Raw genomic sequence first — 26,979 nt, 5'->3', positions numbered from 1 at the left:
ATCATCATAGGCTGCAAAAGTCCACATTCCTGACCAGCCTTTGTACTGGAAAGGCCACTTGGCTGTAGTCAAGTTTAAAGAGTTTAACATGAGGAGTTGAATAATCACCAGGGGCTCTGGGTTGATGAATTTGGGGTCCACTAAGGATTGGTGGATAGCTGACACTTGTGCTCCAGTGTCCCTCCATGCGATAACCTTCCCCCTGCCCACACTCACAGTTTCCCTTCGTTCTGAGGGTATCTGGGAGGCATCTGGGCCTGGGGACCTTTGGTGTGATTCTGGTGTAATGAACTGCATCTGTTGGGGTTCTTGGAGCAGTTGGCCTTTATATGCCCCAACTCATTACATTTAAAACATCGCCAGAGGACTGGTCACAGGGGCAAGGTGGTTTCCTGGAGACTGGTGTGGTGGGACGATAAGGGGTTTGGGGTTTTCCTTGGGATGTAGGTGGGGCCTTGGGCTGCCCCCGGTGGTAGGGTTTTGTTTCAGGTTGCCCCTTCTGATATTCGCTCAACTGCTACTAGCTTTTTTCTTTTCTGCCACTTCCACCCATTTAGCTCCAATCTCCCCCGCCTCAATTACAGTTTGGGGCTTCTCATCTAGGATGTACCTTTCCGTTTCCTCAGGAACACTCTCTAAGAACTACTCCATTTGCATTAGGAAGGGCAACTCTTCCAGAGATTTAACACTTGCTCCTGATATCCAGGCATCCCAATTTTTCACAATGTGGTAGGTATGTTGGGTAAATGACACGTCTGGTTTCCACCTTAGCGCTCTGAACCGCCGACGGGAATGCTCAGGTGTTAGCCCCTTTCTGATTCTGGCCTTTTTAAAAAAAAGTTCATAGCTGTTCATGTGTTCCGTAGGCATTTCAGCCACCACCTCTGCTAAAGGTCCACTGAGCTGTGGTCTCAGCTCTACCATGTACTGGTCGGTAGAGATACTGTACCCAAGGCAGGCACTTTCGAAATTTCTACGAAATTTTCTGCCTTGTTGGTGGAGAACTTTCTGGGATGGGAAGCGGTACCTGGAGAAGGATTGCCAGGTTTGTCTGGTACATGCTGTTTAGCCCTTGCCTTCTCTAACTCCAGTTCATGCTACCTCTCTTTTTCTTGTAACTCCAGGGCTGTCTTGTGAGCAGCCTCTTCTGCCTCCATAGCTCTCTTGTGGGCAGCTTCTTCTCTGGCCATCTGTCTATCATGTTCTTTTTGTTTCTCTTCAGCCTCAAATCTGGCTAATTCCAGTTTTTTCTGGATGTCACTTTCTGTCATCCTAGCTAATCCCTAGAGTAAGAAAGAAAGAAAAAACCTGCTTGTGAATTCCCTTGTAGAAAGTTAACTACCCTTCCCTCAGTTACAGGACAAAAATCTCCAGCTGCTCTCAGCTTAAAAACATCCCTTTGTTACAAGAACCTGATACCTTTGCCTCCAGGCAAAGAGAGATAAGATCTTTATCTGCCCTGAGCTCCTGCTTTCTAAGCAGCTAAAAAGGAAAAAAAATTGTCCTTTAAAAATCCTACTGGGCTTTTGGTTCAAAATGATCTCTGGTTCAAAATGATCCCACCGCTCTGCCACCATGTCAGGGTTCCTTCCCCACTCTGAACTCTGGAGTACAGATGTGGGGACCTGCATGAAAGACCCTCTAAGCTTATTTCTACCAGTTTAGGTTAAAAACTCCCTTATTCCTTGGATTAAATAATGCTGCCACCACCAAGTGATTTAAACAAACATTTAGGGAGGGCCACTTGGAGCCCTACCTTCCCCAAATATCTTCCCAAGCCCCTACACCCCCTTTCCTGGGGAGGCTTGAGAATAATATCCTCACAAATTGGTACAGGTAAACACAGACGCAAACCCTTGGATCTTAAAACAATGAAAAATCAATCAGGTTTTTAAAAGAAGAATTTTAATTAAAGAAAAGGTAAAAGAATTACCTCTGTAAAATCGGGATGGTAAGTACTTTACAGAATAACAAAAGACTCAAGAACATAGAGGATCTCCCCTCTAGGCAAAACCTTAAAGTTACAAATCCAGGGATAAACCTCCCTCTAGACAAGGAAAATCACAAGCCAAAATAAAAGTAATCTAACACATTTCTTCACTAGTACTTACTAATGGAGTTGGATAGCTTGCTTTCTTGATCTGTCTCCGGCAAGCACACAGAACAGACAGACAAAGAATAGACAAAACAAAGTGTTTTTCCCCTCCCCAGATTTGAAAATATCTTGTCCCCTTATTGGCCCTTTTGGTCAGGTACCAGCAAGGTTACTTGAGCTTCTTAATCCTTTACAGGTAAAAGGATTTTGTGCCTCTGGCCAGGAGGGATTTTATAGTACTGTATACAGAAAGGTGGTTACCCTTCCCTTAATATTTATGTCACACACTCACACACACACCATTCTCATTCTTCTCTAAACGTTTGGAAAAATGCTGCACATAATAAATAGTACCTGTACCTGCCAAGTGTCCCACATTTGGGGGACACAATTCCTACTAACAATTCTGCTGAACAGAGAACTTTTAAACATACTGCATTACATTTATGTATAGAGTTTATGAATAACTCTAACTACTTAAACAATGAGGAGTCCTCGTTTTTGCTGATACAGACTAACATGGCTACCATTCTGAAACCTCTCACTACTTAGACACATCACCAGGGTGTTATGAGGAGTAGCTGACAATTGCGCAATGCTTGGAAAAATGTGAATTAATATCAAGCCTTAGATATACAAACATAAACTGGTACAAAACCTGATAACTAAGCACTGTAAAGCTATCATCATCATAGCGCAGGGCCGATTGAGCTGTTAAATACACAAGATGACACACATACTCATTTTATTTACAAACACATTATGTGCTTAAATTACTCTTCTGAAAATACTGCTATTTATGTGCTCAAATGTGCACTCAGATGGTCACTGTTGAGTTGAAATGCAATTACAGTACAACCTCAGAATTACGAACACCTCAGGAATGGAGATTGGTTGTAACTCTGAAATGTTCATATCTCTGAACAAAATGTTATGGTTCTTTCAAAGTTTACAGCTGAACACTGACTTAGTACAACTTTGAAACTTTACTATGAAGAAGAAAAATGCTGCTTTCCCTTTATTTTTTTAGTAGTTTATGTTTACAATGGTACTGTATTTGCTATTCTTTTGTCTCTGCTGCTGCTTGATTGTGTACTTCCGGTTCCAAATGAGTTGTGTGGTTGACTGGTCAGTTTAAAACTTTGGTGTTTGTAACTCTGAGGTTCTACTGTAGTGCAAAAATAAATAAATAAATAAAACAGAGTTAAACTAATTCCAGGGAGTACCTGTACATCTGAATCCATATCAGGTGTTCCAGTCACATATTCCTGTTATTTACAGTGGGATTTGTCTCCCTGATATAGTATAGAAAATCCAGAAAAATAAGAGAATTGGACTACATACAGAGCACTGTCAAAGGCACAAGTTAAACAAATTGGAGAAAAATAAAGGATAATATTGTCTCTAATTTCTTTCATATATAGTAACCTTAGGTGCTACTCTATAAAATAGTATGTAAATTATATTCAGGCAGCCATTTTTTTTCTTTCAAAGTTAAGTATGTCGCTGGGATGCTTGAAGAGCAGTGTTTGAAAATTAACTTTTATGTTTTGTAGTTGCTGGCATCTGCTACCCCTTGAACTGAGTTGGTCAAAAATCCTATTGTATCTCTAGGATTCTTGTTTTGAAACAAGATTTGTTTGGCTCAGTACCTTCCTCAAAATTAATTCCTTTAATGAAAGTTACTTTTAGTTTATCTGGGTTTTCAGAGTATAGGTTTTATAGCTCAAGTTCCAATTGTAAAGAACCCTTTCTGATTACCAGTTCCCTTATTTACAATTTTGAATTACACATGTTTCCAGTAATTTATCTCAAACACTAGGAGGTTAATTGCAGGACATTAGATAAAGCTATTTTAGATTTCCTAAAGTGACTTCCAAAATTAACTGGAAATAAACCCATAGTAAATCTGTATAAATCATGAAGATCTGAGCAGAGGGAGAACTTAAGCTCATACTGTTTTATAATAAGAAAACTTTTGTCCTTAGTTCAGCCTTCACAATTAACATTCGAAGTCATATCAGGCCCAAAAAAATATTCTTCTTCCCCATTTGGGAGAGTGAAATACAAGGTGTAAATTTGCAATATAATTTGCTGTATATACAAATGAAGCATGTAACAAAAACAAATTGTCCCTGTGTTTATAGAGTGCCTTCTTGTGTGTGCGTGCATGCACATGCATTAGCAGCTGTCCTTCATATTATAGTACATTCAAGTGTGCAGAGAAGATGAGAAAGAACAATATATTGAATAGAGCAAATATAATGGATGCTGTTTGGTTATGTTTTGGCTTTATCACTCTATACTAATTCAGGGATTATTCCTGCCAGTAGGAGAAAAATGGGTATCATTTAAGGCAAGGGCATTCTTTAGCCTCAGTTCTATTTCCTTGGTTAGCTGGGGAACAGATCGATCAATTTGTCTGGTTCAGGGATAGTACCTAATTCAGTTTACAATTACTATTTCATCTGTAAGTGTTACCTTCTTCTGCAGCCAATACTTGCTGCTACCAGTTAAATGACTTCGAAGAAGTCATTTGGTAAAATGCACACCCCCCTAACATAGGTGAGGGAAGCAGAATTCACACACCCTATCCACAAGCAACTCCTGTTGTCACTAACCCATCCAAGCCAATTGCTGCCTTTTTGGAGCCAACAGAAAGTTCTCCCTCCGCAACATGTGGAGGTGTTAGAGGCCCCAACTTGTGTGGCCATGCCACCTGACCCCACCTTACACAGGGGGCTTTAAGTGATATGAAGTGGCTTGAGCAGCTCTGGGTCAATTTCACCTATGCTGAACAGACATCAGTCTTTTAATTGGTTTTAAGATTTACTTTTCGGACCGTTAAGTGGTGTGCCACTGAGCACTGAAACAGTGCTATTAATTTTACACTTTTCATTGATCTAGCAATGCAGCAGAAATCTCAGTGGGAAATATTATAGACACCAGCAGTGGTGCAAACGTGCCCAGATTTACTGGATTTATGGAGGTAAATGCAATTACTGCCAGGCTTCATTTTCGAGCTAATTGTTGCTTGTAATTTTCTGCTTCCTCTACTTTTACTCCAACTTTTCAGATTCATGGACATTTTTAACAAATTGGCCTCAGAATTCTCATTTTAGGATAAACTCAGGCATGAGTACCACCAGCAGATAATTCATTTCCCTCTTCAGTGATCTGACCATGTGTTCTTCCAGGTACAAGGGTGCACTTCGGGAACAGGTCAGACTCCTTCCAATGGACAAGGTTCTCCTTGTCAGCAAGATCCAAGTCACCCTTTAGAACATGTTTAACTCACCGTTTGGATTTTCTTAGGAACAATTACATACTTGATTCCAGCTTTACGTAACAGATTTCAGCTAAAGAGAGACCCAAAAGTAACTGTATGTGGTGGAGAATTTTTCCCACTGTTATGGTAAAGAGTGTTTCCAACTATGTAAATCAAAAGAAAATGATCAATGACAACTATTCCCTGGTGATACTGTACTGTGATACAGACCGGTCAGCCTCACTTCAGTCCCCGGAAAAATTATGAAGCAGTTCCTCAAGGAATCCATTTTGAAGCACTTGGAGGAGAGGAAGGTGGTCAGGAACAATCAACATGGATTCACCAAGGCCAAGTCATGCCTGACCAACCTGATTGCCTTCTATGATGAGATAACTGGCTGTGGATATGGGGAAAGTGGTGGATGTGATATATCTTGACTTTAGCAAAGCTTTTGATATGGTCTCCCACAGTATTCTTGCCAGCAAGTTAAAAAAGCATGGATTGGATTAATGGACTATAAGGTGGATAGAAAGCTGGCTAGATTGTCGGGCTCAACAGGTAGTGATCAATGGCTTGATGTCTAGTTGGCAGCCAGTATCAAGAGGAGTCCCCCAGGGGTTGGTCCTGGGGCTGGTTTTTTTCAACATCTTTATTAATGATCTGTATGATGGGATTAATTGCACCCTCAGCAAGTTTGCAGATGACACTAAGCTGGAGAGGGAGGTAGATATGCTGGAGGGCAGGGATAGGGTCTGGAGATACCTAGACAAATTGGAGGATTGGGACAAAAGATATCTGATGAGGTTCAACAGGACAAGCACAGAGTCCTGCACTTAGGAAAGAAGAATCCCATGCGCTGCTACAGGCTGCGGACCCACTGGCTAAGCAGCAGTTCTGCAGAAAAGGACCTGGGCATTACAATGGATGAGAAGCTGGATACGAGTCAGCAGTGTGCCCTTGTTGCCAAGAAGGCCAACGGCATATTGGGCTGTATTAGGAGCATTGCCAGCAGATCGAGGGAAGTGATTATTCCCCTCTATTCGGCACTGGTGAGGCCACACCTGGAGTATTGTGTCCAATTTTGGTCCCCCAACAACAGAAGGGATGTGGACAAATTGGAGAGAGTCCAGCGGAGGGCAGCGAAAATGATTAGGAGGCTGGGGCACATGACTTACGAGGAGAGGCTGAGGAAACTGGGGTTATTTAGTTTGCAGAAGAGAAGAGTGAGGAGGAATTTGATAGCATCCTTCAACTACCTGAAGGGGGGTTCTAAAGAGGATGGAGCTAGGCTGTTCTCAGTGGTGGCAGATGACAGAACAAGAAGCAATGGTCTCAAGTTGCAGTGGGGGAGGTCTAGGTTGGGATATTAGGAAACACCATTTCACTAGAAGGGTGGTGAAGCACTGGAATGGGTTACCTAGGGAGGTGTGGAATCTCCATCCGTAGAGGTTTTTAAGGCCTGGCTTGACAAAGCCTTGGCTGGGATGATTTTGTTGGTGTTGGTCCTGCTTTGAGCAGGGGATTGGACTAGATGCCCTCCTGAGGTCTCTTCCAACCCTAATATTCTATGTTGGGAAGTGATGACACGTGAGACTTTTTTCTAACCTTGAAATATAACAATTACAGCAAAAGCCACACGTGTATATTATGCTGGTATTGGGAAAACTGACAGTTTTTCTTATAGAAAGGTCATCAGCTCTAAAGTATCTTTGAGCTTATGGAATGGAATTTACCATAAAGAAATATCCCAAAAGTCATCTGTGCACATAGTTCTTGATTCTATCTTTCTGGAGAAAGTTATAGTTCAAGTGCTGTATGGGATGGACCACAGGAGATTCTCTATCCATCTCTAACTTCAAGAAGTTGAAATGAAGTTAGCTATCTCTGGAACATCTAATATTTTTTTTCAGGCATTTTATCTGTGGAGTCAAGACACTTAAATGTCTCATAAATATTATAATGAGTTGTCTGAGTTAATAGACACGAGACAATACTTTCATCATACACCTAGTGCATTTACCTTGCAAAATTGATTGGAGGATGTTCTGGCCTAGGAAGTGTTTTGAAAAAGCAGTAAGTCCAAACTTCTCTCACTTTGCAACAGCTAGAGAGTGAAGGTGCCTAGAATGAAGCCAAGTAGAGCAGCAGCATCCCACATCCAGGCTGGGAATGCTCCTGACAGAGAATTGTTCTTTCAGCAATGACAGTCTCTGAAATTATTCATGCAGGACATGCAAATGAGTTAATTTATCCCACTGCAAAGTTACCTTCCTAAAACCTTTTAAATACATAAAGCACAAGTAGTAGAGTGGAAATATGCCATTAGGTATTGCACAGTGGTGATATTTTCCAGTTGCTACACAAGAGATATATAAAGACTTGAAAGCTAGAGAAACTCTTTGCTTTCTCCTTCCAAATAACCGGAGGCCATTCACCAAGTTTTCTATTAGAGATCACTGACATATGATTCCGTATGGTATTTCCATAAGCACTTTTAGCTAAGTCTGGATAGTGTGTTGCATTTCTTTTAGATAAATGCTTTATGGTTGAGAGGCTAATTGTGTGCTGACTGCTAAAAACAAAAAAGGTCACAGGTATACTAGGTATGAAGAATGCTTCTCCCACTTAGTTCACCTAGATGCTAAGGAAACAGAAATGGCTCTCGAGTTGTGAGACTGAGCTAGACTGTCGCCTAACCATATTGTTAAGTTTCTCTGACTTTTTTCATTATAAGACCCTATTTTCAGGTGTTTATAATTTTGCTAAACTTTAACCATTTTGACTGAAATTTTTCATGCCAGGTGACTGCCTCAGACTTTTTTATTTTTATTTTTGTTTTTTTTGAGAGGGAGGAAGTTTCAAATATTGAGCAGTCATAGTTGCAACTGAAATTAATGGGAGCTGCACTTTGAACATATACAATTCTATAAAACGTTAAGTATTCTGAAAAATCAGGTCCTCTCTCAAATTGGGCACCCAAAATTAGTGAACATTTTTGTCTTCAATCTCTCTGTACTTCAGTTCCCCATCTGTAAAAAGACTGTAACACCCACTCCCTCACTTCCCGGGGATGTTGTAAGGATAAATTAATTAATGTTTGTGAATTGCTTAGATACTGTAGTGATGAGTGTCTTAGAAAAGCCAATGAGGAAATTAAGAATTCTTTGTTCAGATCATAGTTTGACTAGCTTGCAGTATAGAAGGCCTCATTTAACAATATAAATAAAAGAAATATTTAATAGCTGCTCATCAGTTGAGCATCATTTATCTTGTGCACTGAATGAGGTAGGGGCCCTGTGGAAAAAACACGCGATCATATAATTAAAGACTGTATTATACTATGTACATACACGCAAGTAGGCCGAATTAAGGTTCCACAGGCAAAAGACTCATTTGCTTTTAGATCTTGCTATTCATGATTGAAACCAGCTAATTACCAGTATATAGAGAAGCGTATAAAAGTGAGAGAATTAATTTGAAATATTAGAGATAATGGTCTGACTAGTCCTTCTACAAGAATTAGAGAGTTATGTAGTTAACTTGTCAGCATTCTGCTAAGAAAGTGATTATTCTTTGACTGCTTTTCAGGATAAATCCTGGTAGGCTACATCTACTGAGGGAAAATGGCATATTTTTATAGTGATATAACTATCATGTGATAGCAATCTCACTGTAAAAACATGCCTTTTCCCCCTGAGTATAGATACCATTGTATAAGTCAGTGAAAAAAAGTTAGCTTTAACTTTCAGTGGAAGTAAAATGCCTCAGAAACTTCTTCAAGAGTCCTTGATTTAAAGTTTAAAGAAAAGGAACAGGATTTTAGCTGCTGTACGTGTTTTTTAAGACTGTATGTGGAAATTAAACAACATAATTTTTTTTTTCTAGAATATTTTGTCATATTAGGTCATCACTTGATATCGATATAGTGTACTTGCTATATAAGTAGTAAGCCTCGTTATTACTTTTTTCCTAAGTTCATCTATTTTCCAAGCAGATAATGTTAGGGAATATGCAAAACTGTGTGAGGTAGTTTAATGACATGGAGTGATATCTATTGATCATTAAAACTCATTTTAGTTTATAACAAGATTAGACATGATTTATAGACTCCACTGATCTAAATGGCGAGTGTTTCAATTTGCCAAAAATAGTGCCATGTCATTTACACGCTTTTATTTCTTCACTTTTATGGTTTCTCTTTACCCATTTGATATTTTTTTAAAAAAATCTGTATATGCAGGAAATACAACACTCCCCATCATTGATGAGAACCTTGCACATGATTTCCATATATTCAACTTCTATCAATATATTTCTAAGGGGGAACAAAGAGACAAAATCTAGTTGTTCAGACAGTGTTATAATGTGGACTTACCAAACTAAAGTCTTTTTATTGTTTTGTGGTATTGTTCCGTGCATACCTAGGAGTTGTACTTGGATGCCAGTTGCTGCTTTGTGTGTATCAGTCATTAGTAGAGATATTGTGTGAGCTTCTGCTCTAAGGGTACGTCTTCACTACCTGCCGGATCGGCGGGTACCAATCGATTTCTCGGAGTTCGATATATCACGTCTCATCTAGACGCGATATATCGAACCCCGAACGCGCTCCCGTCGACTCCGGAACTCCGCCGGAGCGAGTGGCGGTAGCGGAGTCGATGGGGGAGCCGCGGACGTCAATCCCGCGCCGTGAGGACGGGTAAGTAATTCGATCTAAGGTACTTCGACTTCAGCTACGCTATTCACGTAGCTGAAGTTGCGTACCATAGATCGACCCCCCCCTCCAGTGTAGACCAGGCCTTAAGAGGCTGATCAAAAGCCTATTGAATTCAATGGAAAGGCACCATTAGTATCAACTAAGGTCCTTACTGTTGCAATACTTACTCAAGCCATACTCAGTGTGAGTGAATATTTAACAGGAAAATAAAATAGTTAACAACCTTTGAAAAGAGGAAGTAACAGGCATCTTTAAAAATATCACCAGTGGGTCCTTTATGAAAAACTCAGAATAAAAAAAATGTTTGGACTAAAGTCAAAATGTTATGAAAAGCACTCTTAAGGGGAGCGTGATAGCTGAGTGGTTTGAGCATTGGCCTGCTAAACCCAAGGTTGTGAGCTCAGCCCTTGAGGGGGCCACTTAGGGATCTGGGGCAATCAGTACTTGGGCCTGCTAGTGAAGGCAGGGGGCTGGACTCAACTCAACTCAATGACCTTTCAAGGTCCCTTCCAGGTCCAGGAGATAGGTACATCTCCAATTTTTTTATTTTTTTTATTATTATTATTGTTTTTTTACTGGAGTTATACCACTGTTACTGATTTCAGTAGCGTTTCAGGGGTGTAACTGGGAATGGAATTGATTTGATTTATCTCTGAAGTTAACAGAGTACAACAATCCACAAGTGGAAGTTTTGAATACTTTGAAATTAATGATTTTATTAATATTGTTACCTTTATATGGAGCCTAGGGTATTAGCTTGGTAAAACCCAATTTCAGGACTTTTTTTGTGGTGGCTTTTTTTTGTTTGTTTGTTTGACATGGTGCTGAGCACTCTGACATAAGGCTAAGGTAAGAACATTATTTTTATATTGCCATGGTAATGGAGAAGGGCGTAGCAAAAATGTAAGAATTTTTCACATGTAAGTTAAAAAAGGATTGGCAGACCTGTAAATCGGGATTTGTGAAACACAGGATTCTCAAACTCCCTTCTCCTTCAAGCATTTGTGCAGTTCAGTTGTGGAATAGATTGGTGGATGATCTTGCTTCTGAATGTCAGTTCTGCTGCAGAGCAAGCATCTCTGTTTTCTGGATTTCTGTGATTTGGAGTCCTGTGAATACTGTGTTCTGAAGCAGCTTCTCTGTGCTAATTCAACCTATACTCTCAGTTCTCTGTAAGACTTGTCTGTCATATAATTACTGCTTTCTGTAACTCTGTACATGTAATATAATATACATACAATAGTATTATATTTTAAATGTGATAAAGTATATCCCTGAAAAACTGGCAGAAACATTAGCTGAGAACTAGTGGAGTGTTGATTGTAATGTGGTGCTTACAGAGGTGATGGCTGTCAATATAAGAATTTTTATAAATATCAGTTAATAGCAACTGAGTACAGTTGAGTAGTATTTTAAATTATACTGTAATTTTTTGCTAATCACAGAATTCACCATATTTAAATTCTTCTTTTTTGCTATTTATAGCATACTGTTCATCTTAACTTTAAATATTTTGTTTCATCATAACCATGTTACTCTAAATATACATTAGTGACACAATAAAGAAAATAAAGATTTATTTTCAATATGTTCTGTGTTTGAAATATGTAGTGTACAACAAAATTTCAGAATGTCTTAATGTGTTTGCATACAGGTTTAAACATATATTTGAAAGATAAAATAAATGAGGTATCTAATGTATTGATTTTCTCCATTGTTTATAATTATTATTTTCCTCCCAGCTTAAGAGCAGCTCACAATGTCTGACTTTCTAGCCCTGAAATGTATTTATTTTATTTCTTTCAATTTAAGTAATAGTAAAAAAAAGATTCCTTTACGAAAGCTCTAGGGTGCCCTGACAGTGACTTAAAAATTACAACTGCGTAAGATACCGAGCAATGTTCTTTTTAGAATGTGAACAGGAACAAATTAATTTTGCAAGCCAGTGAATCAGACACAACAAGGCTTTTTTTGTACTCTTGCTTCATCTCCAGGAATATACTGTTACCCTTCTCTAAAAACTCTTTCAAATTACACACCATTTGTTCTTTTGTGGCAAGAATGTGATTTAGCATTCTGCCTATGCATCACTTACACATTAAAATCTTAAATTTAACGCATGGATTTATTGCTTTGGCAGACATGGTTCAGTTGAAATGTTAGAAAATACGGTTTAAAAAGGGTGAAAAAAAATCAATTAAAACAAGTAAAGGTTATGAAGCAGCTTATGAAGCAGCTAAAACTTTATAGAGGAACTTGAGTCAATAAAATTAACCCAAGCATGGGGGTTTTTGTTCAAAGAGAGCCTTTAGTTTAGAAAAGTTAGCTAGTGGTAACAAAAATGTTAGTATATCCAGTTCATGCATGTGTGTTCTCGCATATTTTAGTATATTTGCTAAGGCACACAGTATAGCCAAAATATGTTAGTTTGCATTTCTGCCATGTTTTATACACATTCTGTATTCTACTATGCTTGTACTAACTCAGAGGTTAAATTTCTGGGGCCCTGATTCAAAGCCTGCCATTAATGGAAGGACTCCCAGTGATTTCAGTGGGGATTGGATAGAGCCTTTGATCTGATGGTTTGGTATTCTTATCATGTTTGTGTGAGGGCACTACCTGTAAAATAATATGTTGATAAGTATTTAAAATGATAGACTCAGGGTTTGGTTACAGAAATATAAATCAGTTTCCTTTTATAAATTTGAGTGTTCACCATATTCACTTTTGAGTTCCCATTTTCTTCCCTTTAGTTACTCATGCTTCTTAGAAGCAGTGTGTGCTGTGATGCTTGTGGAGAACTGGGGAACGTATCATTTATTTTTATGAAAAATTGTGTGACTCAGTTTTCCCTCTCACATTGAATTGTTACCTGCTAGATGTAAAGAGGTTAATTTCTTTCTTGAAACAGGACAAGCAATGTAGTGACTGTGGAGAGGTCATGTAAGCATGAATGAGCTATCAGGAACTGGGAACCTGGGAAGTAAGCTACAGAATCATAGGCTATTCAAAGACCATTGTATCAACTTTATAAGTATTATATGATCTATATGGGCTGAGGGAGTGGCCTGAGTTTCCTGCAGGAACTAAAGTCACTGGGAGGGAAATTGCATAGACTTGTTATGCCTGGTTAGAGAAGCTTGGCAAACAAAGGAGTGACGAATTTTATGTGACCAAGTTGATATAGGAGAATATACAGAAGATGGTAAGCTAAGACCTGTATATAAGCTGTTTATTGTTTTCAAAATACATTTTCTCTGCAATACTTTTGTTCTTAATAAATCTTTGCTTTATGAAGATTGGCTGGCCACTGTTTAAATCGGTCATTGTCCCTGAGAGAACTGGATTGCAGTTACTGAACTAAATTCAGACTTGGTAAGGTGACCTCACTGAATTGTAGGAGAAATTGCAGCCTAAATCCCCAGCCTAGAGGGAAAGAGTAATGGGATTCTGCCCTGAGAAAGGCGATGGCTAAAGATTCAAAACCTAAGTGGGGTGCCCTCAAAGAGGATTATAGAGAGCTCAGAGGTGCAATTACTTTAGTAATTGTGACATCCCTATCAACGACTCGCTGTCTGCTCAGTTTTATAGCATGTATTGTACTTCAGAAAAACCAACTCTTCAGAAACATCTTACTAAGAACTTTTAGCAATGAAATACTTGTATTCAGCAGGAATTGTCATGCATTAGGTTACCATTGCTCTTGAGAATAATGTGCACTTTTCCAGCCTGTAGTGAAACTTCTTCTCTGCATCTAAATGAAACATGACATTTATTGAAGGTGACAATTATTTTTATATTTATTTTCAGAATACATCTAAGAACATCATCTATTTGTGCCCAGAGCTGTCTCTTCAGTTTTACTTTTCTAGAGAATCTCTTTTCTCTCTTCCATGTACATAAATAATTATTATTGACTATACTCCAGAAATAATTCAAGGTCATTACTGTTGTTTGTGGGTTTAAAATAAGAAGTTTAGCGAAAACTATTTAAAAGTCTTAAGTATTCTTGTCTCTTATGGTATTGCCTCTGTTCCATCAATGACAGCCAGCCTTGGTTGTCCATCTATCTGTTTCATTGTTTAACATCTCCATACTTTCTTCATGTCTCTTCTCATGCATGGAATGTTCTCCTTGAACTAATGTGCAAGGACTTACTCTCCTTTAAGCCCCTCCTTAACATCCAGAACTGTTGTGATTCCTCTAAGAAATTGACTAGCTAATAATGTCTGTGTTGAGTGGAAGGTGAGCATATTTGATAGTATTTTTTCTTTTGTATATAAAAAAAACAAAAGATTTGTGTTTGCATAGCTAGCCTATGTAACTTTGTGATCATGTTAACATTATCCTTGTATTCCCTCCCTCCCTCCTTCTGTATGGTTTGTTACACATACTGAGTTTTGTTTCAAATTAGAATGTAAGCCTTGCAAAGTGAGGACTGTCTCTTACTAAGACTTTTTTTCTTTTTTGGCTGATCCTAACTGGAACCTTTGGGCATTCCCATGATACAAATAATAAAGGCAGTTCAGGATGCCGTGTCAGTTTAGTCCTTGTCCTACTTTTTAAGTGGTGCTAGGGTTAGGGAGATTTGTTTACAGCTTTTTAGATCAAATCCTAAATTATATGACCCAATTATCGGGTCCTAATTTAACAATGATAACAAGCAAGTGGTAATCCCACTTTCTCAAACAGGTTTTCATAGGTTCCTACCAACCTTTAAATTAGTCAACTCCAGTGCAGCGTATAGTACTCACTGTTTCTTTCATTCTACATATGTACGGGAAGGTTTCAGCAGTCCTTGCCTAGAGGCACAGCAGGTCATATTGCTGAATCACCTGCCTGTGTAGCTTCGCCAGTGAGGAACTTACTGCTGAGAACTTCGAGTCTCAATTTGCTCAGGTCTCATCACTAATGAATAGGTCATATCAGTTTCACTCTTCCCATCTTTTCTCTTTCCTGCAATATCCACCATTAATCATAACCGTGGGAGAATGTGTTCTTCCAGCTGTGATGTATGTCCAGCACCCTTATTTGGCTAGCACTTATGCCAGTCAGCAGCATGCTTCTCCTGTCTAGATAAGCAGCAGATGTATATTCCACTGTCTCTCCTCTAAGGCTCATCTCATGAAATCCTGCTCTTGTTTGTCAGAAATGCTGCAGCAGTGGGTTCATCAAGTAGCGTCTCTACTCCCCCCACTTGTAGCACTGTCCAGCTCAATCTGTGGAAATGCTTGTTTCAAATATTTAAATCAATGCATGTCAGTTTTTATTTTGCCATATAAAGAGTATATGAAACCTGCCTTGGCTTATTAAAATTGTTTTCAGTATTGGCAAATAATTGAGAAGTTATTTGTTAGTCTTTCATGGAAGCAAAGTATAAAGGATTGCACCTGAACAGCGAAGAAATATGTTGTTTTGTTCTAGTTGAGTTATTTCGAACAAAACCTTCAGGCCTGCTTCCTTACCATAGTCAAATATTAACAGCTAATGTGACACCTAATAAATGCACTTCTACCAAGTTAATAAATAAAACATACAATTGCATGAATACCATAGTTTTATTAGCTGCCAATTGTAGCCAGAAACATGAGCAGTGAACTGTGGCACTTAAAATAAATTGGAATGTTATAAATACTATTTAAGAAATAATTACAGTCCCAGCAATGATGATCCATGAATAGTATAGATCACTTATCCATTTCTTCATATCATTTTTAACTTCATAAGTGTAAAATAAGATTTTGGTATTTAATCATATCTATTAGTTTGAAGATCTTGTTAGGCCGTAATTAGTTGCAGTCCAAACCATAAACATTCTCTTTGCATTGATCCCAGCATTGTTTGCAAAGTGAATTTCTATTTCTATACTGTTTCTGGTACAAATATGGGGTGGGATGTGTGCTCCCTTTCAGTCCTAGCAAAATGGCCGTGTATTAACATTAAGGAGCTCTTCATAACGGAAGGGTTTCCTCACCTTTTGGGTGCAGGGCCAAATCATTGCTTTAGAGGCATGTACAGAAAGAGTCAATTTCTGCAGCGTAGATCCTTCCAGCCAGTGATTTGGAGGTCAGTGCACACCTTTGTTTGACATTTTTAGAAACTGTGTTGAACACAGTTCTCAGGACTGTGGTCTAAGAGAAGTCACACACCCTCTACACCACCCATTCCCAGCATTCCTGCATAAGCCTAAACCTGCCTATGGTTCACCTGGGATTCTGTTAATTACAGTCTAGATTTCAGATTGGTGAGCTCACAGACAGAAAGAAAGATCTTAGTCCTCCCTTATAAAGTAATTTTCTTTGAGGGAAACTAGTAGTCTGGAAGCTCCACCAGGGTATAAATGGCTATACCTGCAGTTAATGTATCTACAGGTATGTTTCAGGATTTTTTTTTTTGAGTTAATGTTTGTTTGAGGCTAAGAAACTTTGATCAGAGGTTTGCTCAAAAAGAGGAGTCTGCCAGGATGAGGGGTTTTGCTGAGTGCTAAAACTTGGAAACCAGGGAACGGAGCTACCTTGTAACAATATAATGAGAAGCAACAGCCAGATTCTAGTACATCAAAGGATTCCTGTTCTCTAGCATGGGTTATTGCTTTTTCAGATTGTCAGTGGCATAAAGACCCCTCAGCCACTGCAAGATGGTGCCTTACCCTGGTGCTAGTTATGCATCTTTGTTCCAGTGTTAAGGAGCAAATAATGGCATGCTGAACATAAACTGCAACTTGTTTTTGACAAAAGTACTAGGTTTCACAGGCTGGGAAGGTGTACCATAGTATAGGCAGAAAAAACATCAGAATTACATTCAAAAGTGTACTTGAAACACCTGCTGCAAAAGAACATAAAGTTCTTGCACATTCTTTTCAGTATCTCAATGATATTAACTGGTATAGGAACCTAATGTAGCAATGTCACCCCAATGCCAATTGATAGCAGATGGGAGTCAAAGGACCTTGCAGGTCACTTCACCACTGAGCAGAAATCAGTGATGTGGAGTCTGGATATCGTCTTAGTGCAACTTGTTGATTTTATGCTATGGGAAGTCCTTGAATAAAAGTGGTCAGAGGTTGCACACAGACAGTTCCCTGTTTCAGGAGCTGCCGCCAATTATACGTAATATAACAGTAATAACTCTGAATAGAATAAGGCTAAATTACAAACAGCTTCGGGTAGTTAGTTCTGAGAGTGGGGATGAAGCTGGAAATAAAAGAGGAAGTTCAGTTCAATGAGTGTGGTCATCTTAGCATTTGTGTAAATTCCAGTTTTTTCAAGGGTTTGGGAAAGAACTATCACTCCTTTTACCTAATTATATTGTACTTGTACCATTTAACTTTATGAAAAAAATGCCATACCTAAACTCGTGTTGGGTTAATACAAACATAAAACAAGAAAAGCTTTGTTGCTACAGAATGATCCCTGTCATTCAGCCACTAATTTCTCAAAGGAGTGTGATAAAGAGATGCAGGAGGAGCACTTAGAAAGACTAGATAATTGACTGAGATTCAAAACTGCTTACAAACATAAATATTATACAGCCAGCATAACAGCAATTGCACTGTGTGTAGAATCTTAATATGCTTCTTTATATGAGATAGATCTTTGTTATAAGCTCATTTTATTGATTAAACCATTGTAATTTGTTTTCAGTATGAATCATGGCATACATTTGCATTAATAAACTTGTTTCACATACTGTATTGTCTTGTCTTGATATGCTGTTAAGTACATTTCTGAAATAGCTAAAATAAAAATTGTTCTGCAGAGCAAGTGTATTAAATTAAAAATCCCTGTAAGCATAGTACTATTTTGTGTCGTTAGCCTTTCATCAATTAGTTTAGCAAGTTTATGTAAGCGCTTGTAAATTTAAATCTGAAGAGATTATTAGTTGTTGTAATTTTATCTGTAATTGTGGTATATGATTATTTTGTTTCATACTTGAACAGGTTGAACTTGTTCCTGAAGACAAATTTAATTTATTGTCATTTAACAAGTACAGAAAACAGATCTTGAGCTAGTATACTTAAATGCAAAGCAACTGTATTAAGATATCATTAAGATTATGAGATATACCCGTAAAGTAAGAAATTCTGAGTTAGGGAGATTTGGCCTATTGTGATGATCTCATCTCAAGGGGGAAAAAGTAGTAGAAATACATAGTTTCAGATACGAGCAACAAAAATAATTAGAGGCATCAAAAGGCTTCCTTACTGGCTGAGATTGAAAAGATTGGGACTGTTCATTTAAAGATGAGACAGATAAGAGGGTTATTGATGGAAATATACAAACAGTGAATGGTATAGAGAAAATAAATTGGGCACTCCTATTAACCCTTTTTCATGATAGAAGAGCTAGGGGGCATTCATTGAAATGGAGACGCAGCAAATTTACTCTGATAAAAGGATATTTTTCTTTGAACAAACCACCTGGCAGATTCTCAGTTTCAGATCACTCACATGAGACTGGTAGAACACACTAAGGGCAATAGTAGCAGGACGGAGCATTTGCCATTTCCCCTGCTGGTGGTAGTGCACCAGCTGTTGGACTTAAAAACTGCCTCTGAAACTTCCCAGTAAATCTCTCTGTAATGGCACTTGGTAAAAATGCTCTGTAAAGGAGCTAATCCTCTGCAGTCGCTGCTCTTCTTTTCTGCTTCATCTTTCCTCCCTGGATTGCTCAAATCAATCAGGTATCTTTTCTAGTAAAAGTCCCTTTCCTCCAATTGGATCCAGGTATGTTTTACATTATTTTAGTGAGGTTTTTTGCCTTGGGCACTTCGGCTGGTTTTCAGATGCTTCACTTTCATGCCTATTTTTCTCTCTGGTTCCCTTGTTCAGGTTTTTGTTAATGCTTCAGTACCTTACCTCCGTGATTCAGGTCCCACTTCATTGCTTTTTGTTAGTTGGAGAGCCTGCTTTGGAACTTCATTGCCTCTATTTGCAGAACTTCTGTTGCTGCCTCAGTGCCTATATTTTTTTGGTGCTTTGATGCCTGCATTATCACTCTTGACTTTTTATATTGCTTTTTATGCCATGCGCTTCATTTTATTAGCTGTTCTGATTATTATTCCTCATGGGTGTTTAACCTTATTACAACCAGTAATTTATTAGGTGTCAACTGGAGTCTAGCAAGGCAGCTTTGTGTTTCTTAATTTTGACAGAGTTTGACTTTGTTTAATCCCTATCTGTTTAATTATTTATTTTATGGTAACTTCCTGTCATATTTTTCTTATTATGCTTTCAGCATTCAGCTGAAATCATTCTGAAGACATAGGTGGTCTGTATTTTTAGCTTGATTTGTTAATATGAACTTTTACGTTATTGCAATTTTGCAATACTAATTTATTGGGAATAGAGTGGCTTTAATCATGCTTAACAATTTAAGAAATCATGATAAATCAGTTCTACAATATCTGTCTAACAAAGCATAATGCATGAGCAGAGGACACTGTTCATGTGCAGTTAAAAGCATTGTAAAGAAAGCCTCAGTTATTTACTCATCTACAAAGTTTAAGTATTTGCTATCTGTAATTTCACTGTTAATTATTGGATAGAATTACCTACTCACAAGCAATGAGTATGGAGAGAATTGAGTAGCGCATATTTCTAATTTGGCACAGTTTTAATATCTTGGGTCTCTTGTTTTTGTAAGGCAAGATGCAAGGATTTCTTTTAGTTAAGAATGCACTTTAGCAAAAGTAAACCACCTCCTCTTTTGTGAGATTCAGATATTATTTCGGCAGCAGTTCCAAGGCAGGGGAACAGAGGAGTCTCCATGCGCTGCTGCCCGCTGGCACCTCCCCCACAGCTCCCATTGGCCACAGCTCGGGGCGGGGACAGCGTGTGGAGACACGCCCCCCCAGGGGCCACAGGGATCATGCCACCCACTTCCAGAAGTGGAGAAGTGGGCAGGAAGCTGCCTTAGCCCTGTTATGCTGCCAGTGGTGGTGGTGAGGGCCCCAGACCCTTTTAAATTGCCTGAGGGTGGCAGGAGGGGTTAGGGGGGGACGCTCCAGGGGAGGCATGTGGGGGCAGCAGGTGGAGCTGAGGGAGAGACCCGGTTCCGAACTTTGCTGGAGCCGGGCCCCCATGGTCTCATATTGGTGGAGCACGGGCACCAGTGGCACCATACAACTTGCCGCCCCTGCCTATCTACTGGACTACATTGTCTCTCAAATGTGTGCTTCAGAACTACACTGAGTATTCCAGTAGTAGTCATACTAATGCAGTATACACTCCCTGCTCATACCTGATATGCCACTGTTTATACATCCAGTTTATCATCCTGATCTTTTGTTTGAGTAACTTCCAGATTTGTAGGCCATCTGGCAAGAAAAATAGGTCTTTTGCAGATGTGAGTTTCATTTTTGAAGTTTACAAGTAGCACATATCTGATCATGTAGGGTGAGACAATCCTTTATGTAGCTTGGGTTCACTCCATGGAAGCCTTTGAAGATAAGTACCAAAACCTTGAGCTTGACCTCATATTCAGTGGAGAAATAGTAAAGAAAGGGGAGCCTGGGGGTGCTAGCTCTCTGTGGTCTGTGTTGCTGAATAGAGGGGCTGCTGTGTTCTGAACCAGTTGTACCTTTTTTGTATGGTTGGCAGTTGATGTAGAACATGATGTTGGTTTGATGACTGTCTTAAAATACCAGGTCTCTGAAGTTCATTACTGCATTCAGGATCCCCCTTCTCACCAGAATGTTGATGTGCAGTTGTTAATTGACAGACAACATTCCCTAGTTTTGATGTTCTTCTACATGGGATCATCAGTCGAGTTTGGATACCACAGTCCATTGCTACCTTCTAAGTTCCAGGGGGGCAGTGGGAAAGAGAGAGAAAGAGTAGCAGCCAACAGATATAAAACAGTCAACACACATTTTATCTTCCTCTGTTGTTAGAATCAGATCACTAACACCAGCATGCTTTTCTTACCATACACAAACCTTGAACCTGTCTGAGCTAGGTCAAAGAAATCAGAGGACCTCAAATTCTACAGGAGTTGCTTCATCACAACCTTCTCAATTAATTTGCCACAGAGCTGAAGATTTGTCAGAAGTTGATAACCATTTGTTTAAGATAAGACTGTGTAAGGCTTGCAGAATATGGCCCTTTATTATATTAATTTATATTATTGTTTAATTCTTTATTCTGTTACCAATAATATTTTAACTTCCTAAAAGTGGAGGAATTCTAAATATCTATTTTTTGTTACATAATGCTGTCTAATTTTTGCATATCTCTCAGCTTGGCTAATGAAGAAAGGTTCTAGTTTTAATCCCCGTTCAAGTTAATTTTGCTTTCTCTGGCACTAGCATGATGATGCAGTGTTCACACATCACTACAGTAGGATGGTTCCAATGGTAGCCCTGGCAGAGATTTGCACATTGTTCTCTCCTAAGGAGTGGCAGGGGAGTTCCTGTGCTTCCCAGGAGCTGTGGAATGCCTCCCAGAATTGGGGGCAGTGTGTGGCTGTGTGCCACTGCCTCTCTGTGTCAGTGCACATTGTTGTTCAAAAATACCATGAAGCTCAGTTAGCCCTGTCTTTCTACAACACTATGTTTATGTGAAAAAATTGAAAACACTTAGAAGTTTCTCTTTGAGATGTAGAAGATCTATAATGAAACTATTAATGGCAAACTAAAGTTGTAGGAGAAACCCTACTCTGTCACAGTCAGACCATTTTAGTTTATAGAAAGTCCAGAAACACATTAGAAACAAATCTATTGACTTTTCCATCAATGTCATGTTGAAATAGGAGTAATTGCATCCAAAATTAAGCTTTACAGCATGTTTTAATCTTTTAGATGTACCAATTTATTGTATTCCATACCTCATAGGCTTTGCAATCAAATATTCTGTTCTTATAATTTTTCATTTTCCACAGATTTCGGCTAAACTGCTAAGTCATTTTAACTCTGTTGAATCCTAATATTCTATTCAGAATTTGATTTTTCACACATTCAGGCTTTTATTCTTCAGAGACTTACACCTTGCGTAACTTTTGCATAACTAAACAAGAAAAGCAGCACAGCTTGATTTTCTTCTCTATTTTACATGAAATTATATATTTGCACCATGCCCCTTTAGGTTTCCCACTGAAATCCAGTATTCGGTATTAGTGTCAGAAACTTGTTAGAAAATAATGGCTGTTTGGTGGACTATAGTCAATATGTAGGGCCTTGCTGGGTTGTTTTCTTTAGGAGGAGAAATTTATTATAATCTTTTGTGCAATTTTGTGAAAAGAATGTACACAGAGTTCTGTTTCCCTGAACGCAGCAGGAACAAACAACAGCAGGCCAGTCTCATTGCTCAGAAATACAAGCCTGCGTTTTCAGCCAGTCCTGTGCCAAAGAGCTTTGTCACTGTTGCCTCTCCAGAGGTCATGATTGCTTCTCTTTCTGTCTGTGGGCTCTCTTGACTTTCTGGTTGTTTTTTGCACTTCACTTGCACACAGACACACACACAGCTCCAACCAATCAGTGCACCAGCCCCTCCATTTGCAATCAGTCTCTAGGGAACCTCTCTTATTCTCTCTGTGTGAGTGCTTGCTCAGGTCTTCCTTTGTAGCCCAGTACCTTGGGCAATGGTTTCTGATGTTTCAGGCTAAATGAAAGGTGAGTGGCAAGTCTATCAGTTTTAAGGAGGTCTGTGATTTCTTCTAGATGTAAAAAAAACAGGAGTACTTGTGGCACCTTAAAGACTAAGAAATGTAAGACGGTCATTAAAACCTTCCAGCGTAACAAGCACTTTAGGAGCATATTAAGTGGAAAATGTTCAAAAGGAGTGGGAACACAAATACATTACAATTAGATAACATTATCTTCTATGAAATGTGCTATCAATGCTTGACCCATAAATGGTTCTCTCCGTTTCTTAAAAGATATTGGAAAAAATAAAGCCCTGTGTTCCAAATTATGCTGTAGATTTTACTGGTGCAACCATATTGATTTGGTGAAGCTTCATTACTTTGATTGAAAGAATTTGACTCAGATTAACCTTTGGAGGGAGTGCAGGAATATTTCAAGAAGAAATCCCTGAAAGAAAACTCTCTGGAGGAATCTCAGCATATGAATGGGAAGATAGAAGTCTGGAAAGAAATGCTGAGGCAGAAGACTGAGGTGCTTGCAGGATCCCTGTGAAAAGAACAAGGAGCAATTTGCTTTGCCTCCATAGGAGTGGGCAAAATACAGCATCCAGGCCTGCTAAAGCATTGGACACCCATTCAAAACATTACATTACAGATAAGCTAATTTTACCATTTCTTTATTTGGAGTGAAAATTTAAAATGACTTCCCAGACATCCACCGGTTCAAAGGACATAAGGGGTGTTGCTTACCTTCCTTGCAAATAGATTCAATAGCCCTTTGTTGCTAATATCTCTCCAAGCAGAAAGAGGGTTAAATTCTTGCCATAGTTATTTCCTCCACACTCGGCCGGCTGTTGGCTTTTCTTAAGGTCTCGTGCTGGGAGTCTTTTTTGACCTTTCCTAGAAGAGAGAAAAAAAATTCTGATCTAAAATAATTCACATTGATAGTGGCTGGGGCATAGTGGTATTATTACTTCTCTGAGACCATAAATGGTATTTTTCAATCAGACTGAATCCTTGCTCTTGTGAATAGGTTTTAAAATATTACAATATATCCAACCTCTAAAAATTAAGTATGCATGTACTAAGAATCAGCTATTCTAGACGAGCAAGTACAGCACTCAGAATGGTACTCAGCATATTTGTTAGATGACCTGCCATTACTGGCAGCTTCACACTAGCTAGAAGTTGGGCCTCAATAGGGTTAATTCCCTAAGGAAATACTGTTTCCCTACTGTCTGCCAATGAGTATGGAGCAGAACCTGTTTGTGATCCTAAAAGCCTCTTTATGCCAACTGGCAAAGGGTACACACAGCACATTGTTGTCAGAGTGTTTAGTCAAACAGTGTCTTGTAAGGTATCATACAACAATTGATGACAAGCTGGTCATAATATCATTGTGTGATGTATGTGCAGTTGTCTATAAAGAGTTATTTATGTGTCCTGGAAATATGTTATATTTTGGAGGTAGTGAATAGATCAAGCCTGCCTTAGATAAAGGAATGTGGATTTACCTGTCTGCTTGGCTCAATTACAAGCAGAGGACAATGAAAGTATGTTTATGTCTAAGATAAACAAAGCAATCAAGCTAACAAGCGGTGGAGGAAAGAGCCTGGTGAGCACAATCGGGGACACACCGGAGTCTAACCCCCCCATGAGCAGAGGCTCCAATTTTCTATTGTGCCATGGGGTGCTTGACCCCCTGCTGTGTCCCAGGCCTCTCCTCAACTCCAGCCCTTCCCCAAGGCCCCACCCCTTCCCTGCCTCTTCCTCGCCCCACTCCACCCAGACCCTGTTCCGCCTCCTCACCCTGAGTGCATCCTGCTCTTTCTCCTCTGCCTCTCCCCCTACTGCACGCCACGGAACAGCTGATTTTAGCAAGTGGGAATAACCCACAGAGAGACCAAATGCACCACTCACTAAGTTCCACTACCTCCAAGCAAAGAGTCTGCAGCTGCTCCCTCCAAAGCTCCCATTACTGTCTCTGTTCACAGCAAGATTCAAGAAAAACTTGTTTAAAATAGAGCTCTTGTCAAGAACAACAACCTCCAATCCCTTCCCAGGACATTTGACTGTAAAGGAGAAACAGCAGACCCCCCTGCAGCCCTTTCTTCACTTCCTCAGAGCCAGCAGCTGGGGAGGGGAGGAGGAGAGGGTCACAGAGACATTTCCCCCATTTACAGGCCTGCCTTTCTTCGGTATGAGAAGAGTAAGGATTTCACTCTTAAACTTATTTAAAAACCCTGATGTTAAAGCTATTTACATTTTTACCCATTATCCCTGTTAACAAGAGCATGTAGAAACTTATTCAAATTAATTTACTTAGGGAGAGCAACATTTGAAGCATCATCAACCCTCCCTGTCTTGACCATATGAAAGCTCCTCCACTGAAACTTTATAGGGTAAGTGACCTACAGGACTTTAAGGAGAGGGATGGAAAAGCATACTGTGGTACCATCTCTTGCTGCCCCAGATTCTTGTGTATCCAGTGGTGCTTTTGAAGTAGCATTAATGCATTCCAGAGGGAACTGTGCTGCTTGAGGGGAACAACAGAACTGTCTTAAAGGTCCGGCCTTCTGCAGACGTTTTTCTCTCTCTATGCAGGATTACAGTTTCTGTCCTCTGTGGGCTTGCAGGAGTAGGGAGCTGTTCTCCCCTCCTCCCTCCTTCCCCCCCACATCCCACTGTCCAATCTGAGGGCACCCTAATTGAGAATTTCCATGAAATCAACCTTAGAGTTTCCTGGTCCTTTTGCCTCTTCCCCTAAGATCTCCATTGGAGTGGATAAACCAGCCCTAAATAAATTAAACCTTTTCAACTAGGAATATTCCTCAGTGGTTTCCTCTAGTTTGGAGAGAAAGTATTTTAGCAGCCAGTTTTACACTATTTGAGCTTTTCTGTTATAAAATGTATTTCAAGCATCAGCTGTGAAGAATGATATTGATTTTTTCTAGGCATACATCATACAAATAACATAATGGAATGTCAGATCTGACAGTTGAGGTTTTTGCATCGTAAAGTAGAGGGAGATTGGTTTATACATTCTTAGTCCTGTTACCACAGGGACATAAAAGCGGGCTCATACATTCACTTTAAGTATGCTTCTCTCTAAATGAGATTGCTTAGTGACTCATATTTTAGCTGTCTTTTAAAAGGATAATGCAGATTTGAATTTGTATTGTTAATCTTTTTGTTTCCTGGTCAGGTTGCTTCCAAGATGATTGCTATTAGAATTACTATTCTGAAGTGAAAGTCTTAATATGTTATTGCTAGTATTTAATGTCCCACAATATATCCAGAAAATCACATTAGAAATAAGAGCAATACTGCTTAAGAAGGTTTAAGAATTTCATGTAATTCACAACATTGTTTTATATATTAGATATTAGTAATAGATGACCCTGCTTAATGACCTGGGGGGAATACAATCCACAGATGTGCTCTTCTTATATGTCTGTAGAAAGAGCATCTTTGCTTTTATGGGGTAGGATTTTAAAAGTGCCTGTTTCATTTGCTACCAAAACTGTCTTCTAGTGTTTTGCCAAAATATTTTTACTTTATATATGCTATTAGCACACTATTTTTACTCTTGGTCCTCAAGCCTCCAAAGTGAGACTGGCTGGAACTTCTGAAATTTTGTTGTCAACATTTTGCTTAGATTTGTAATTGTGAAACACTCTGCTGCTACAGATTCATGTCTTGTGTGACTTTTTTCCTGGAATGGACTGAAACTATCACAGATATATTAATTTAGAGGATGATTCTACTATCCTTACGCTAAATGAGTTTTACCGGACCCTGCAAGTAGTCCCTGTGAGGAGAAAGTGCTACTCATTGTGGGTAAGGATGGCAGAATCAGGCCCTTGGTGCCCACTGAGTCAGATAAAATGTTTTACAGGGTTTCTGTACATTTTATAAAAATGAATGCTTGGGGATGTGACATTTGTCTAAACACTGAAATGTAAGAGCAACAAAGAATCCTGTGGCACTTTGTTGCTCTTACAGATCCAGACTAACACGGCTACCCCTCTGATACTGAAATGTAGAATTGATCACTTCAAATTTTCCTGGCAGGTGAATATAGTATTGGTATTGTTAATTAGGATTAGTGGCAATGATGTCAGACTGGACCAGATATAGAAATCTGAATTGAAAAAACAGAAAACAAAAAATGCATTCAATGGGGTTTGCTCTTAAAAGAAATGTTAATTAGTAAAATAATAAATCCTGAAGCATGATAATTTGTACGGTAATTTAACTGAAGACAATGGCTTTACAGTCAGAACAAGTAGACATCCTGTGTATTCTTTCATGACTGCCT

The 26,979-nt window shown here is 39.1% G+C and overlaps 1 protein-coding gene and 1 long non-coding RNA gene across 9 annotated transcripts in view; one reads left to right on the top strand and one right to left on the bottom strand.

Annotated features, from left to right (window-relative positions):
• MEI4 (meiotic double-stranded break formation protein 4) overlaps positions 1-26,979 on the top strand; it is a 148,754-nt gene that overhangs the window by 82,085 nt on the left and 39,690 nt on the right. For 3 of the 8 annotated variants that reach the window (XR_005596474.1, XR_005596473.1, XM_039531535.1), the window contains exon 5: positions 24,985-25,060. The exons of 4 other annotated variants lie outside the window; for them this stretch is intronic. Coding sequence is in view for 1 of the 4 variants with exons in the window: in XM_039531535.1 (XP_039387469.1) it covers positions 24,985-25,026 (42 nt within the window). In the remaining 3 variants the exon portion in view is untranslated. Of the gene's footprint in view, positions 1-24,119; positions 24,274-24,984; positions 25,061-26,979 lie in introns of those variants that run through there. One more of the 8 variants, XR_005596475.1, reaches the window with a different exon arrangement.
• On the bottom strand, positions 23,064-23,969 carry LOC120401479. Its single transcript, XR_005596476.1, has 3 exons — positions 23,921-23,969; positions 23,409-23,558; positions 23,064-23,205 (listed from the first exon to the last, which is right to left on the bottom strand). It is a non-coding gene; the product is annotated as an uncharacterized LOC120401479 (long non-coding RNA).

The sequence above is a fragment of the Mauremys reevesii genome, linkage group 3 (assembly GCF_016161935.1).
Source record: "Mauremys reevesii isolate NIE-2019 linkage group 3, ASM1616193v1, whole genome shotgun sequence".
In the NCBI taxonomy this organism is placed as follows: domain Eukaryota; kingdom Metazoa; phylum Chordata; order Testudines; family Geoemydidae; genus Mauremys; species Mauremys reevesii.
Note: the sequence above shows the minus strand (reverse complement) of the source record. Positions and strands in the feature narration are given on the sequence as shown.